The sequence below is a fragment of the Lacerta agilis genome, chromosome 11 (assembly GCF_009819535.1).
Source record: "Lacerta agilis isolate rLacAgi1 chromosome 11, rLacAgi1.pri, whole genome shotgun sequence".
NCBI classification, from domain to species: domain Eukaryota; kingdom Metazoa; phylum Chordata; class Lepidosauria; order Squamata; family Lacertidae; genus Lacerta; species Lacerta agilis.
Window position 1 is genome coordinate 36,521,523 of NC_046322.1, and position 14,446 is coordinate 36,535,968.

Sequence of the window (14,446 nt, forward strand, 5' to 3'; positions counted from 1 at the left end):
AAATCATAAATTACCTCCTTTGATCATCTGCATGGTGATCTTTGCGTCTAATCTATTTTGTGTTCTCTGGTTGCTTTCTCTCTCCGCCCCCCCAAAACAAAGTTCACAGTCAAGATTTGCTATGTATGTTTTGTTTGTTATGTATTGTTTGAGAAAATTTCAGTGAAAAAAATCTTTTTTTTTTATTAAATGAAAAAGGTAGCTCTCCCTGCAAATGACATGTAGCACCCAGCACACACTCAGATTATGGCCCTTGTTCATTGTTAAGCATCAAGGCTAAGAGATCAGCCAAATGAACATGACAAATAAATCAGAGTTGTTCTGGAACCTGCTGTAGGCTATATAATGGTGTGTGTATTCATATAATATTTTCATTAGAATAAAAGAGAAAACCCAGTTAAGAAAGTTAACTTTTAATTCCTAGATACTCCCTGCTGGCTTCCAGTGCAGAGTTAAACTTTCTGTGTCAGAAATAAGTCCTTTTAAGTTCAATGGGACTTACTAACTAGCAAGTTGAAAATAGGGCAGCAAGTACAAATGATAGGAGTGCTTCATTCAAGCTCAAAAATAAACAAAAAGAGGGTCTCAACTTCAACCGGTTTGCTTGGCACAGCTATAGTTCCTTCTAGAGAGTATACCAGGTGGCCTGGGGCTGTGCATCCTGAGAGCTTTTGTACTACGTAGGAGAAGATTATTAAATAGCAGAAGGTAGATTGTGTAGGATGTGGTCCCCAGAGAATGTGGCTGCTGTTCAAAGTTGCTCTGTCACACCAGCTGTGCAAGGTTTGCATTTGCACTAGTCTGCATTCTGTTTGAACTGTGTGTCTTGATGCTCATATTTCTCAGTTGATACTCCTGCTTTTTGGTCACAAAAAATGGAAAGGGGGAGCAGGTTTGTGGTTCCGCTGGCAATACTAAAACTGCTTAGTGTTGCTTCTCAAGGACCATCGTTCAGTGGTAGAGCACACACTTTTAACAACATAGATAGCAGCCCTATACTGACTCAGACATTGTTCTTCTAGCATGGCAGGGTTTTATGTAGGAGTCTTTCCCAGTTTTACCTGGAGATGCAGGGGATAGAATCTGGATTGTTTTGGTTGCTGTTTTCTGAACCATTTCCAACTTCACAATATACTGGTACTTTCTGAGGTGATGTTACTAGATTGTATACACCATTCCAAATGCAAGCGCACCAAATCTATGGCGAGGCTGCATTACAATTCTAGTTGCATCATTGTCCTAGGTTAGGATAATATGGATTGATTGGTTCAGGTCATCCAGTGAGCTTTGTGGCTGAGGGTGATTTGTATTCAAGTCCAGCATTCTAGCCACACATTTTGGAAAGAGAAATACTGAAGAGTGGGATAAAGCTCTTTTAATAAAAAAATGAGAAATAAAATGCATTAATAAAGAACTGAGGGTTGCATTCATAATTCCTCTTTTAAAATCCTTTGGCAATGCAGTTTCTATTTGATTGGTGAAATATAGAAAGTAGTTTGATCAATTCAGTGTTTTGGGCACAGTGTAAATGCATTTTTTATGGTGCTACAGTAGGTCAACTTTGAGCTGTTTTTTCTGGCTCAGCTGTCTGATACATCGAGCCAATTTTTTTTTTGTATTTTCTAGCATTGAATGAGAACTACTACTGCTTTGATATTTAATAAAATCCTCAAAATAGGTTTTTGTGTTAAATATAACTTGCAGGTGTTGGGCAGTAACATGAATTGTGTACATAACCTTAATTCAGAAAAATATAACATTGAAACACACTTTGGAAGCTATTTAAAAGGATGGCATGATTCTGATAACAGACAAGATACACTTTACCATACTGTTTTCTATTCTTGTAAAAACAAAAAAAATAAAACTGTCAGTATCATAATGTGGCTATACAGATTATGCTGTGACCACATTTGAAATAATATGTACAATTCTGGTTACCGCACCTTGATATTGTAGATATCGGGAATGGTTCAGAAAAGGGCAAGCAAAATGCTCAAGGAGGTGGAGATAAAATACAGTGGTACCTCGATCTATGAACAGTCCTGTTAATGAACGATTCGGACAACAAACTTCGCAAAACTGGAAGTAGGTGTTCTGGTTAGCGAACTTTGCCCCGGAAGATGAACAGAAGCTGAACCCCGGCGGCGGGAGGCCTCAGTAGGGAAAGCACACGCCTCGGTTTAAGAACAGACTTCCGGAACAGATTAAGTTCGTAAACCGAGGTACCACTGTAAAGTACTTTTCTATACAGTATAAGACAATCCTTGTTTTTATGGGGGTTCTATTTAGGAGCCCCTTGTATGTGAACAGAGCATGTATGCCTGCTCCACCCTGTTCCATTCCTTTTAGTGACATCTTTATGATGTGGTTTTGTGGCTACTTCTGTGTTTGGTGTAGTTGCACATCATTCAGAGACGTCTAAATCAGGAGTTGCCTCTATAGTTAAACTATGGGACTCACTTATGCAGAAGGCAGTAATGACCACAAACTTTGATGGCTGTAAAAGGGGATTACACTAATTCATGGAGGACAAGCTACTATGGTAGCTACGATGGCTATGTTCTACCTCCACTGCCATTCTGCCTCTAAATACCAGTTGCTGGAAATTGTAAATGGGCAGAATGCTGTTGTGTTCATGTCCAGCTTCCAGGCTTCACACAGGCATCTGGTTAGCCACTGTGACAACAGGAAGCTGGACTATGTGAGCCATTGGCTTGATTCAGTAGACTCGTCTTTTATGTTTATTGATTGGAGCATGGTGCTATTAACACCAAGGTTTCAAGTTCGATCCCCATAAGGGACAGCTGCACTGCAGGGGGCTGGACTAGATCCTCAGGACCCCTTCCAACTCTACAATTCTATGATTCTCCTATGATTTGGATGGCTGTGAAGGCTGAGCTTGATGCACCACCGGTCTACACTAGAATGATAGTTTTTTTGTTGAAAAATTACACAGGTTGGGACAGGAACTACTTCCTGGGCTATCCATGAAATGCAGAGAAAAACACGTTCATATTTAAAATGCATAGTTAGTATTAAATGTATATGAGAATTAGTCACAAGAAGACAAGATAGATTAATTGTTCCATAATCAGGCTTCTGTTGACTTACGAAACAGTAAGAATTTATAAGAAGATGCAAAGCTGTAAGTATAGCAAGTTGCTAGGCTTCAGTGGAACAGTGCCATTTTTTCTGAGTTGAATGGATGCATATGCCAAGGACTGTAGCCTAGACTTAATGTAAACTGTAAAACTTGGCATGAACACCAAAGATGATTTAGAACCTTGTTATTGAAAGTGGCATCCATAACTGATATAAATCAGTTTCTACTGGTTTAGAAATATTTAGTCAGCTTGATATTTAATCACACTAAAACTTGAGTGTTTTGACAATCTGGTTCTGTGAACCTAGGCACATTTTATTAATAGTATAGTTATCTTTTCATTTAGCTTACTGAGAATAAGCATTTCAATCATTAGTGTATAGCTGTCAATAAAAATCTAAATATGCAAGGTAATGAATTTATTTTATTAAAGTACTGTGAACAGATTTATCCACAGTTCAGGCAGTAGGGGCACATTTAAACATTTTGGACTCAGGCCACTGAATCAACATTTCTGTGTTGATGTCTCATGTGGCCTGCCAGAAGGCATTGAACCTGTGGCACAATCACTGCCAGGGGGTTGCTACCCTGCTTTGCCTCACATGAGATTTTAAAGAAAAACAAAAAACAAAAACTATGGTGCTGAGCACCTGCAGCCTCTGTGTGAGTGGCTTAAAACTAATTTCATAGGTGAATTGGTAATTGACTTTTGTGTAACTTTTCCAGCGCACAATATGCAGTATACCTTATTTGTACAGGAAATATATTGTGTTATCAAAGTCAGATGGTTTGTCAACATGTCAGAAAACCCTTAGCCAACTAATGTGATACCAGATAGCAAAAATTGTAGTAGGAAAATTTCCTGAACCATGATCAAAAGTATGCTGATATAATTAATAGGATTCATGTCTTGAAAAATTACTGTAAACTGCCTCTCTCCCTTCTCTATTCTGGATTTCTTTCATTAGTGATAGAAAGTATTGGATACCATTTGATATATTTTTGAAGAGGTGACTTGATTGCCAGTATTCCAGTATTTATAATTTGGGCATGTGCTTTTGTCATTGATTGGAAATTATGGCAAATTAAGCTCTAATACCTCTTTGAATTGATGATAAGTGATAGAATCTCGAGGTCTTATGGGGAAAATATATAAATGATTATTAAATCTGTCAAATCAATCTGCTTCTGTGGAGAAATGGGTAAGCTTCTTAGGTTAATACTACTGCTACTGCTACTACTACTACTACTAATAATAATAATAATTAATTTTTGTACCACACCCATTTGACTAGCTTGCCCTAGCCACTCTGGGTGGCTTCCATCAAATTATAAAACCACAGTGAGACAAAACATATTGAATGTTGTTTGCTCTTTTGTTGTTACACTTTTATCTTAAACTGCTCAGAAATTTTATTATATTAAGAAGTATATTTAAAAATAAATACTGTAAAAAATAAATACTGTAAAGTATTTTAGAATTCCATGTTACAGTAAAAAGAAAGGAGCTGAAGTTACACAATTTTCCCTTGCAAAATATTCCTCTAGAGGGCAGCACTTCACTCTTGAAGATTCTACTGAAGGATGAGAAAAGCATAACCTAAGAAATCCTGTCCGACTTCTGTATGCAGATAGAGAAAATATATTAAATGCAGTGTTAATGACTGAAAGATATGAAATGCTGTAATGCTATGCTGCTTTCAAAAAACAAAGCAAAACCTGGAATGAGAAGCTAGAATTTATTAGTGACCCAGGTCTGAAAGTGTGTTGCTTCAAGAAAGTTTGTTTATCCATGTTCAGACACCATTATAAAGATGGGGCCCTCTAAGCCCCCTTCACTCAGTTACCCAGGATTGGGGCCATGCCGCTTGTCCTGGTCCTATTGCTGGGTGCACCACTGGCTTCACCTCCTGGATGTGAACATGACAGGGCAAGAAACAGCACAGATTAAGCCTATGTGTGAGAAATCATGCAGATTATTCTTCATGTGATACAGTATATTATACACAAATTTCTGTATTCTTGTAACTTTTCTTTATGGTTTAAACAAAGCAAGAAGTGTGTATATTGCATTATTTGACCCTCTGTGTTTTGAGGTCTTATAATAAAATGATTCCCCTTCATGGATCACTGCCTTGTCGTGGCGAAGGGGCTTGAATTACTCAGGGAAGCTATGAGCTATGCCGTGCAGGGCCACCCAAGATGGACAGGTCATAGTGGAGAGTTTGGACCAAATGTGATCCACCTGGAGGAGGAACTGGCAACCCACTCCAGTATCCCTGCCAAGAAAACTCCATGGACAAAGACAACAGGCATATAAAAGATATGACGCTGGAAGATGAGCCCCTCAGGTCGGAAGGCGTCCAACATGCTACTGGGGAAGAGCGGAGGACAAGTACAAGTAGATCCAAAGCTGATGAAGCGGCTGGGCCAAAGCCGAAAGGACACTCAGTTGCGGATATGCCTGGAAGCGAAAGGAAAGTCCAATGCTGTAAAGAAAAGTATTGCATAGGAACCTGGAATGTAAGAACCATGAACCTTGGTAAGCTGGATGTGGTCAAAAATGAGATGGCAAGAATAAACATTGACATCCTAGGCATCAGTGAACTAAAATGGACGGGAATGGGCGAATTCAGTTCAGATGACTATCATATCTACTACTGCGGGCAGGAATCCCGTAAAAGAAATGGAGTGGCCCTCATAGTCAACAAAAGAGTGGCGAAAGCTGTACTGGGATGCAATTTCAAAAATGATAGATTGATCTCGATACGAATCCAAGGCAGTCCTTTTAACATCACAGTAATCCAAGTTTATGCACCAACTTCCAGTGCTGAAGAAACTGAAATTGACCAATTCTATGAAGACTTACAACACCTTATAGAAATGACACCAAAGAAGGATGTTCTTCTCATTATAGGGGATTGGAATGCTAAAGTAGGGAGTCAAGAGATAAAAGGAACAACTGGCAAGTTTGGCCTTGGAGTTCAAAATGAAGCAGGGCAAAGGCTAATAGAGTTCTGTCAGGAGAACAAGCTGGTCATCACAAACACTCTTTTCCAACAACACAAGAGACGACTCTACACATGGACATCACCAGATGGGCGACATCGAAATCAGATTGATTATATTCTCTGCAGCCAAAGATGGAGAAGCTCTATACACTCAGCAAAAACAAGACCTGGAGCTGACTGTGGCTCTGATCATCAGCTTCTTATAGCAAAATTCCAGCTTAAACTGAAGAAAGTAGGAAAAACCACTGGGCCAGTAAGATACAATCTAAATCAAATTCCTTATGAATACACAGTTGAAGTGAAAAACAGGTTTAAGGACTTAGATTTGGTGGATAGAGTGCCTGAAGAACTGTGGATGGATGCTCGTAACATTATACAGGAGGCAGCAACGAAAACCATCCCAATGAAAAAGAAATGCAAGAAAGCAAAGTGGCTGTCCAATGAGGCCTTAAAAATAGCGGGGGAGAGAAGGCAAGCAAAATGCGAGGGAGATAGTGAAAGATACAGGAAATTGAATGCAGATTTCCAAAGAATAGCAAGGAGAGACAAGAGGGCCTTTTTAAACGAGCAATGCAAAGAAATAGAGGAAAATAACAGAATGGGAAAAACCAGAGATCTGTTCAAGAAAATTGGAGATATGAAAGGAACATTTCGTACAAAGATTACCACAATTAAGGACAAAAGTGGAAAGGACCTAACAGAAGCAGAAGACATCAAGAAGAGGTGGCAAGAATACACAGAGGAACTATACCAGAAAGATATAGATGTCTCATACACCCCAGGTAGTGTGGTTGCTGACCTTGAGCCAGACATCCTGGAGAGTGAAGTCAAATGGGCCTTAGAAAGCCTCGCTAACAACAAGGCCAGTGGAAGTGATGATATTCCAGCTGAACTATTTAAAATCCTAAAAGATGATGCTGTTAAGGTGCTACACTCAATATGCCAACAAGTTTGGAAAACTCAGCAGTGGCCAGAGGATTGGAGAAGATCAGTTTACATCCCAATCCCAAAGAAGGGCAGTGCCAAAGAATGCTCTAACTACCGCACAATTGCACTCATTTCACACGCTAGCAAGGTTATGCTTAAAATTCTACAAGGCAGGCTTAAGCAGTACGTGGACCGAGAACTCCCAGAAGTGCAAGCTGGATTTCGAAGGGGCAGAGGAACCAGAGACCAAATTGCAAACATGCGCTGGATTATGGAGAAAGCTAGAGAGTTCCAGAAAAACATCTACTTCTGCTTCATTGACTACGCAAAAGCATTTGACTGTGTCGACCACAGCAAACTATGGAAAGTTCTTAAAGAAATGGGAGTGCCTGATCACCTCATCCGTCTCCTGAGAAATCTGTATGTGGGACAAGAAGCTACAGTTAGAACTGGATATGGAATAACTGATTGGTTCAAAATTGGGAAAGGAGTACGACAAGGCTGTATATTGTCTCCCGGCTTATTTAACTTATATGCAGAATTCATCATGCGAAAGGCTGGGCTGGATGAATCCCAAACCGGAATTAAGATTGCCGGAAAAAATATCAACAACCTCAGATATGCTGATGATACAACCTTGATGGCAGAAAGTGAGGAGGAATTGAAGAATCTTTTAATGAGGGTAAAAGAGGAGAGCGCAAAATATGGTCTGAAGCTCAACATCAAAAAAACTAAGATCATGGCCACTGGTCCCATCACCTCCTGGCAAATAGAAGGGGAAGAAATGGAGGCAGTAAGAGATTTCACTTTCTTGGGTTCCATGATCACTGCAGATGGTGACAGCAGTCACGAAATTAGAAGACGCCTGCTTCTTGGGAGAAAAGCAATGACAAACCTAGACAGCATCTTAAAAAGCAAAGACATCACCTTGCCAACAAAGGTCCGTATAGTTAAAGCTATGGTTTTCCCAGTAGTAATGTACGGAAATGAGAGCTGGACCATCAAGAAGGCTGATCGCCGAAGAATTGATGCTTTTGAATTATGGTGCTGGAGGAGACTCTTGAGAGTCCCATGGACTGCAAGAAGATCAAACCTATCCATTCTCAAGGAAATCGGCCCTGAGTGCTCACTAGAAGGACAGATCCTGAAGTTGAGGCTCCAGTACTTTGGCCACCTCATGAGAAGAGAAGACTCCCTGGAAAAGACCCTGATGTTGGGAAAGATGGAGGGCACAAGGAGAAGGGGACGACAAAGGATGAGATGGTTGGACAGTATTCTCGAAGCTACTAACATGAGTTTGGCCAAACTGCGGGAGGCAGTGAAGGATAGGCGTGCCTGGCGTGCTCTGGTCCATGGGGTCACGAAGAGTCGGACACGACTGAACAACAACAAATAAAATGATTGCTGCTTAGCAGTAAGGGCTTTGCAATTAGGAAACACAGTTACTTGTGTATTGTCCAGAACAGCCTTTGCCAAGATGGTGCCCTCTAGATGTTTTGGAATACAACCCCCCTTAGCTACTGCCAGCTCCAGTTAAGGATAAAAAAAACTGAGATAGGTATAATCACATTTCACAGTTTGACAGCAGGAGAGGGAAACCGCTGATGAATTATGTTGCCGCTGCAATTTTCTGTTACTGCATTGACCGCAGAGACAACATGTTCTCCTTTTCTTTATGCCAGCAGTGGTAGGCCTGGTTCTGAGGCTGCCTCTTTGACATCCAGAGTGAACTGGTTTTGGCTGCAGTCACATGTCATGGTAAGTGAAGGTTGCTAGCTTACCATGAATGCACAGGTTGCTCTCCCTTCACTTCTCTGCTAGTGAGTGGGAGCATCAGGCCATCATCCTTGGCTTACCTTTACATTTGAAATTGAGAGCATCATTTTTTTCACTCTGGCCAAACCGCAATCTGAATCCAATTACAACAAACCCTGAATGTTGGGCCATACTTTGCAGGTTTGGGTAGTGTTGGCGTATGGCAGTGTTTTTCAACCTTTTTTGGGCAAAGGCACACTTGTTTCATGAAAAAAATCACGAGGCACACCACCATTAGAAAATGTTAAAAAAAATTAACTCTGTGCCTATATTGACTATATATAAAGTAATTTTCCCACGGCACACCAGGCAACATCTCGCGGCACACTAGTGTGCCACGGAACAGTGGTTGAAAAACACTGGCGTATGGTACCTCGTAGAGTTGGAAGGGATCCTGAGAGTCCTCTAGTCCAACCCCTGCAATGCCCACAGCTGTCACTGGGTGTGTCACAGGAATTCTGCCCACAGCTGTCACTGGGTGGGCTTGAATTACCAACCTTCTGATTAACATCTGGACATGTGCTGACCCACTGCGCCACCAAAGGGTATCTTTCTTTGATTTGTACTTATACGACACAAAGCATTGTGGCAGGTAGAATGCTTTATTCTTTATTAAATGTTTTTCTTCCTTCCACACGTTCAGCTCTTAATAATATGTGTGGAGATTCTTAAATGTTTTGATGTACAGTATTTGGCTAACGACATATTGGACAGTTAGAATCATGTTCAAGCTTCTACCTCTTGTTTAGTCACAGTGTTAATAGCTTGCCATTCAAACTGTTTCTGGTGCTACTCTTCTATTAATGTCTTGTCATTGCTAATGAGCTTTTTCTTTAAAAATTGAGTTTGTTATGATGTTCAGGGAAATTGCCACATGCTTTCATATTATGAATACTGTTAAAAGGACAAAGATTTCAGACAATATCTGTATTCCACAAATCTCCCAGTTTTGTTTTAAATAAGTCTACCAAGTAATGTGGTCTATCAGATTTAGTCCCGAGTTCAGATGCACAAGAGAAAAAACAAAGACCAGCACCCCTTCCTATAGCAGGCATTTTCCTGTTCATTGCCAAGTGTACGGTTCACTGTTCGGTCACTGATGTCTGTCATTTTAGCACATTTAAAGCAGTTCTCGGTGCCATTCTTGTTCACAGAAGCTTACTTGGGTGCTTCAGACATTGCCTAGCTCATTATTCCCTGCGGAAGGTTAAGGCCTTTTCTGTCAGACCGGAACTATTCACTAATTAGAGACCTTCGTTTGACACTGAATGTGTCATGCCTGTAAGCCTTCCTACTGGGATCAATGGTATTTGTGTTCACTACCATAAATGTACAATAGATGCAGACCTCAGTGAAAAACTACCTACATAGCTTATGGAAATGAATTTGCGCCCTTATAAAATGGAGGCATTCTCATAACGAGAAGAAGAAGAAGAAGAGTTTGGATTTGATATCCCGCTTTTCACTACCCGAAGGAGTCTCAAAGCGGCTAACATTCTCCTTTCCCTTCCTCCCCCACAACAAACACTCTGTGAGGTGAGTGGGGCTGAGAGACTTCAAAGAAGTGTGACTAGCCCAAGGTCACCCAGCAGCTGCATGTGGAGGAGCGGAGACACAAACCCGGTTCACCAGATTATGAGCCTACCACTCTTAACCACTACACCACACTGGCTCTCCAACGAGCAAAATAAAATAAAATGCAACAGTTGGTCAAGATTCTTGCAAGACTTGTCACTAGGCAGTCTGAATTATTTTCTGTTTTCAATTTTGTAATCTGTTGTCTTGATCTCTTTTAAATTCTCCATGTCTTAGATCACTGTGCAAATGTCAGATTGGTTTGCGCTACTTGCTAAAGTGTGTCTGCATCTGAACAGTACTGAATGCTTTGTCCTTTCTTTACAAGTACAGTATAATAACTGTTCCTCAGACTCCAGTTCTCAAAATTTGAATTAAGTCTCCCTAAGCTGGTTAACTTGCTAGTGAACATTTGAGTCTTTCCTGATTATTCTGCCCTAAGAAGTAAACACTTTCATCCCTCTCTTTAACCTCCCTGTAACTAGGAAAAACCCAGAGCTTCAGACTCTGTAGCTGCCTGTATGAGGAGATGCACTGTTCTCTCAGAGAACAGCTGGAACAGTCATACAAGCAGCTTAAGGTCTCAGATGCTTTATTCCGAGCTCTCCCCTGCTCTCCCCATGAGCCTTTATAAATTGCTACTGCTTTTAAATAGAAATTTATTATCATATTGTTATGTATCAGTTTTCATTTATTGTTCTTCGTCTTGAAGACCAATTGTCATTCAGAAAGGTGGGATGTGAATATTGTAAATAACGTTGGTTTATTTGTTGAATTAACTTGTTTTTATCCTGTATTTTATTCTGTGAAGCGTCTTGAGATCTTATGGTGAAGGGCGGTATAGAAATCTAATGAACAAACAAACAAACAAACACATAAATAAACAAACAAAATTTATATCCAACAAGGAGCTCAGGGTGGCAAACAACAAGCAATAATAAAACAACAAAAGCTTCTTAAAAACAATACCAATACAGATGGAGACTGAGAAAGCTCTCAACTTGAAAATTGTGTTGGGGAAAAAAGGGCTTTAGTAGGTATCAAAAAGATAACCAATAACACTTGTCTAGTATTTAAGGGGAGGAGATTCTAACAGATAGATGCCAAAGTCCTGATTCCTATATTGTGTGGAACATGAGGCCGTTACCTGCAGAGTGCAGTGATTGAATGGGTATATAGGGGTGAGACACTCTTTGAGGTGTCCTGGTCACAAGCTGTATAGGCCTTTATACATAAAGACCAGCATCTTGAACATAGCCATGTAGACAAAACAAAATAAATAAATAAATAAATAAATTCTTTCCACCAGCACCTTAGAGACCAACTAAGTTTGTTCTTGGTATGAGCTTTCCTGTGCACGGCTACCCACCTGTAACTAGCCATGTAGATAATAGGTAAATGACTTTAGAGAAATGCTCTACAGCATGTCCAGAAAGATGTGTCATAGCCCCAGTGCTCCATCCTCTAGTCACGTCCAGATTAGACTACTGTAATGCATTGTATGTGGGGCTACCTTTAAAGCTAGTTTGGAAACCTCAGCTGGTCCAGAGTACATCTGCCACAGCCCTGTTGTATCGGCTCCAGTGGTTTCTGGTTCATTTCCACAGCCAGTTTAGAGTAAGGCCCTAAACATGGGGTTCAAGCTGTTGGTTGGACTTCCTGCATGTGTACCATCCTGTTTGCATGCTGAGATCTGCATTGGGACCCCTGGTGTGTCCATCCCCTAGGCCAGTGAGGCTGGTGGCCACAAGGAAGAGGGCTTTTTCCAAGGTGGCTCCGCGGCTTTAGAACTTCCTTATATCAGACCTGCGACTAGCTTTCATTTTTCAGGGATTCTGGAAAGCTTAAAGACCTATATTTTCCAACAGGCCTTCAATGAATGATGGTTAATGGGTTGTACAGTGGTACCTAGGGTTACAGACGCTTCAGGTTACAGACACTGCTAACCCAGAAATAGTACCTCGGGTTAAGAACTTTGCTTCAGGATGAGAACAGAAATTGCGCAGCGGCGGCAGCAGGAGGCCCCATTAGCTAAAGTGGTACATCAGGTTAAGAACGGACCTCCAGAATGAATTAAGTTCTTAACTTGAGGTACCACTGTAATCTTTTTCTGTTTGTAAGGTAAAGGTAAAGGTACCCCTGACCATTAAAGTCCAGTCGCGGACGACTGTGGGGTTGCGGCGCTCATCTTGCTTTATTGGCCGAGGGAGCCGGTGTACAGCTTCTGGGTCATGTGGCCAGCATGAATAAGCTGCTTCTGGCGAACCAGAGCAGCGCACGGAAATGCCGTTTACCTTCCCGCTGGAGTGGTACCTATTTATCTACTTGCACTGTGTGCTTTCGAACTGCTAGGTTGGCAGGAGCTGGGACCGAGCAACGGGAGCTTACCCCGTTGCGGGGATTCGAACCGCCGACCTTCTGATCAGCAAGCCCTAGGCTCTGTGGTTTAACCCACAGCGCCACCCGCGCTGTGGTAATAATAATAATAATTGATTGTGGCTATTTTCTAATTATGTTTTATTGGCTTTTCTGATTTTCTGAGGTAATTGGTTGCTTTCTTTTTATCTTTTGCTGTGTCACTTTTCCCTTCATGTTGTTTATTACAATTATAACCATTTTGGAAGGGCATTCTCCAGAAAAGCATCCTAGGAATACCTTAAAATAAATAAATAGCAATTATCCATCTTCTGATTGAGGAGCCTTCTATGTTTTTGAGAAATCCAGTTTCAAAACCACTACTTTAAGGACATAAAAGGAGAATTAAATAATACTTTGTTAATCTGTAATAGATGAATGCACATCCCTAGGCTTTCTTACTCCTTTTTTGTGATCTTGTTAGAAGAGATTATTCTCATTATTCTCAGTTTTCCTATCACCGTGGATGTGGCTACGGCTTGTCTGCTTAGTAAATTGTAGAATGATGTTAACAAAAGAACTCAGTGGAAGGATGGGATGAGCATAATATTCTTCATATTGGAGAAACCGTAATACATTTATGCTGGTGGGGCTCATTAGTAAAGTTATTTAGCACAATGGTTAATCCAGCTCTGCTCACTGTAGTTGGTAATCCTTCGTTGCTGCAGCACAGAGCTAAGTATGGCTCAGTCATTGTTTCAGATAAATGTTTATCAGGATTCTTTCACTGATCTAAGCAGAAGATTATTACATGCAAACAGAATAACTAGCCTGCATTTTAAAACTGATATGATGTGACTGCATATTAAGGTTGACTGTACATATTTTTCAAGAATTGTAGCAAAAAAGAAATGGAGACACAAGTCATTTTAAAGAAAACCCTTATTAATTTCAGGAGTACAGTTGCTTGAAAGTGCTCCCTACACAGTTTTGTCTAATGTTGCCTACTTTTGTTGATGTCTGTGTTTGTGAAGTCCAGTTTTTTAAAAACAACAACAACAACAACACCCATTAAAATGTGGTTGTGTTTATTTTAAAGGTTGGACAGCCCATGCCCAAGCTCCCTGCAGGCAGCCTCACATCTCAGGGTTCAGCATGTCAAGATAATTCACTGTTGAGAGGGGATAAACAGAACAATGAACTTCACACTCCTTTTATGAACAGGAGTGAGCAAAAGGTAAAGAAAAAGGTTGTATTTGTATACAGTTGTTTGCATAAAAAAAACAACAGGACTTGATATTTTAGCAAAGTAGTATTTTCATATGAGTTGCGTTTCAGATGGGTACTTAAAACATAGGGTGAGATCCTATTGAGGAGTACTCAGATTAGACCTATTGAAACGAATGCTTACTTAAATCCATTTATTTCAACAGGTCTGCTTTGAGGATTAGGTGTCACCCATAATATTATGGGGTTGCAGAGATATTTGGTGTGCATGGAAGGAAACCCAAGTGCAGATGTTATAAATTATTAGGATTAGGGCAACACTTAATTATACTTCTTTTCCAAGTCTTCTCCCCGCAAGAACATAATACATGGATTGTTCTCTGAGAACCCGGATTTGTATCTGCTTTATTTGGAATTATCTTTGACATTA

General features: G+C 40.5%; 1 protein-coding gene across 1 annotated transcript in view; it reads left to right on the plus strand.

Annotated features, from left to right (window-relative positions):
* Nucleotides 1-13,891: 13,891 nt before the first annotated feature.
* Nucleotides 13,892-14,446, plus strand: part of LOC117054875 — a 37,069-nt gene continuing 36,514 nt past the window's right edge. The window contains exon 1 of the mRNA XM_033164083.1: nucleotides 13,892-14,026. Coding sequence (XP_033019974.1) covers nucleotides 13,901-14,026 — 126 coding nt within the window. The 5' untranslated portion in view covers nucleotides 13,892-13,900. The remainder of the gene's footprint in view (nucleotides 14,027-14,446) is intronic.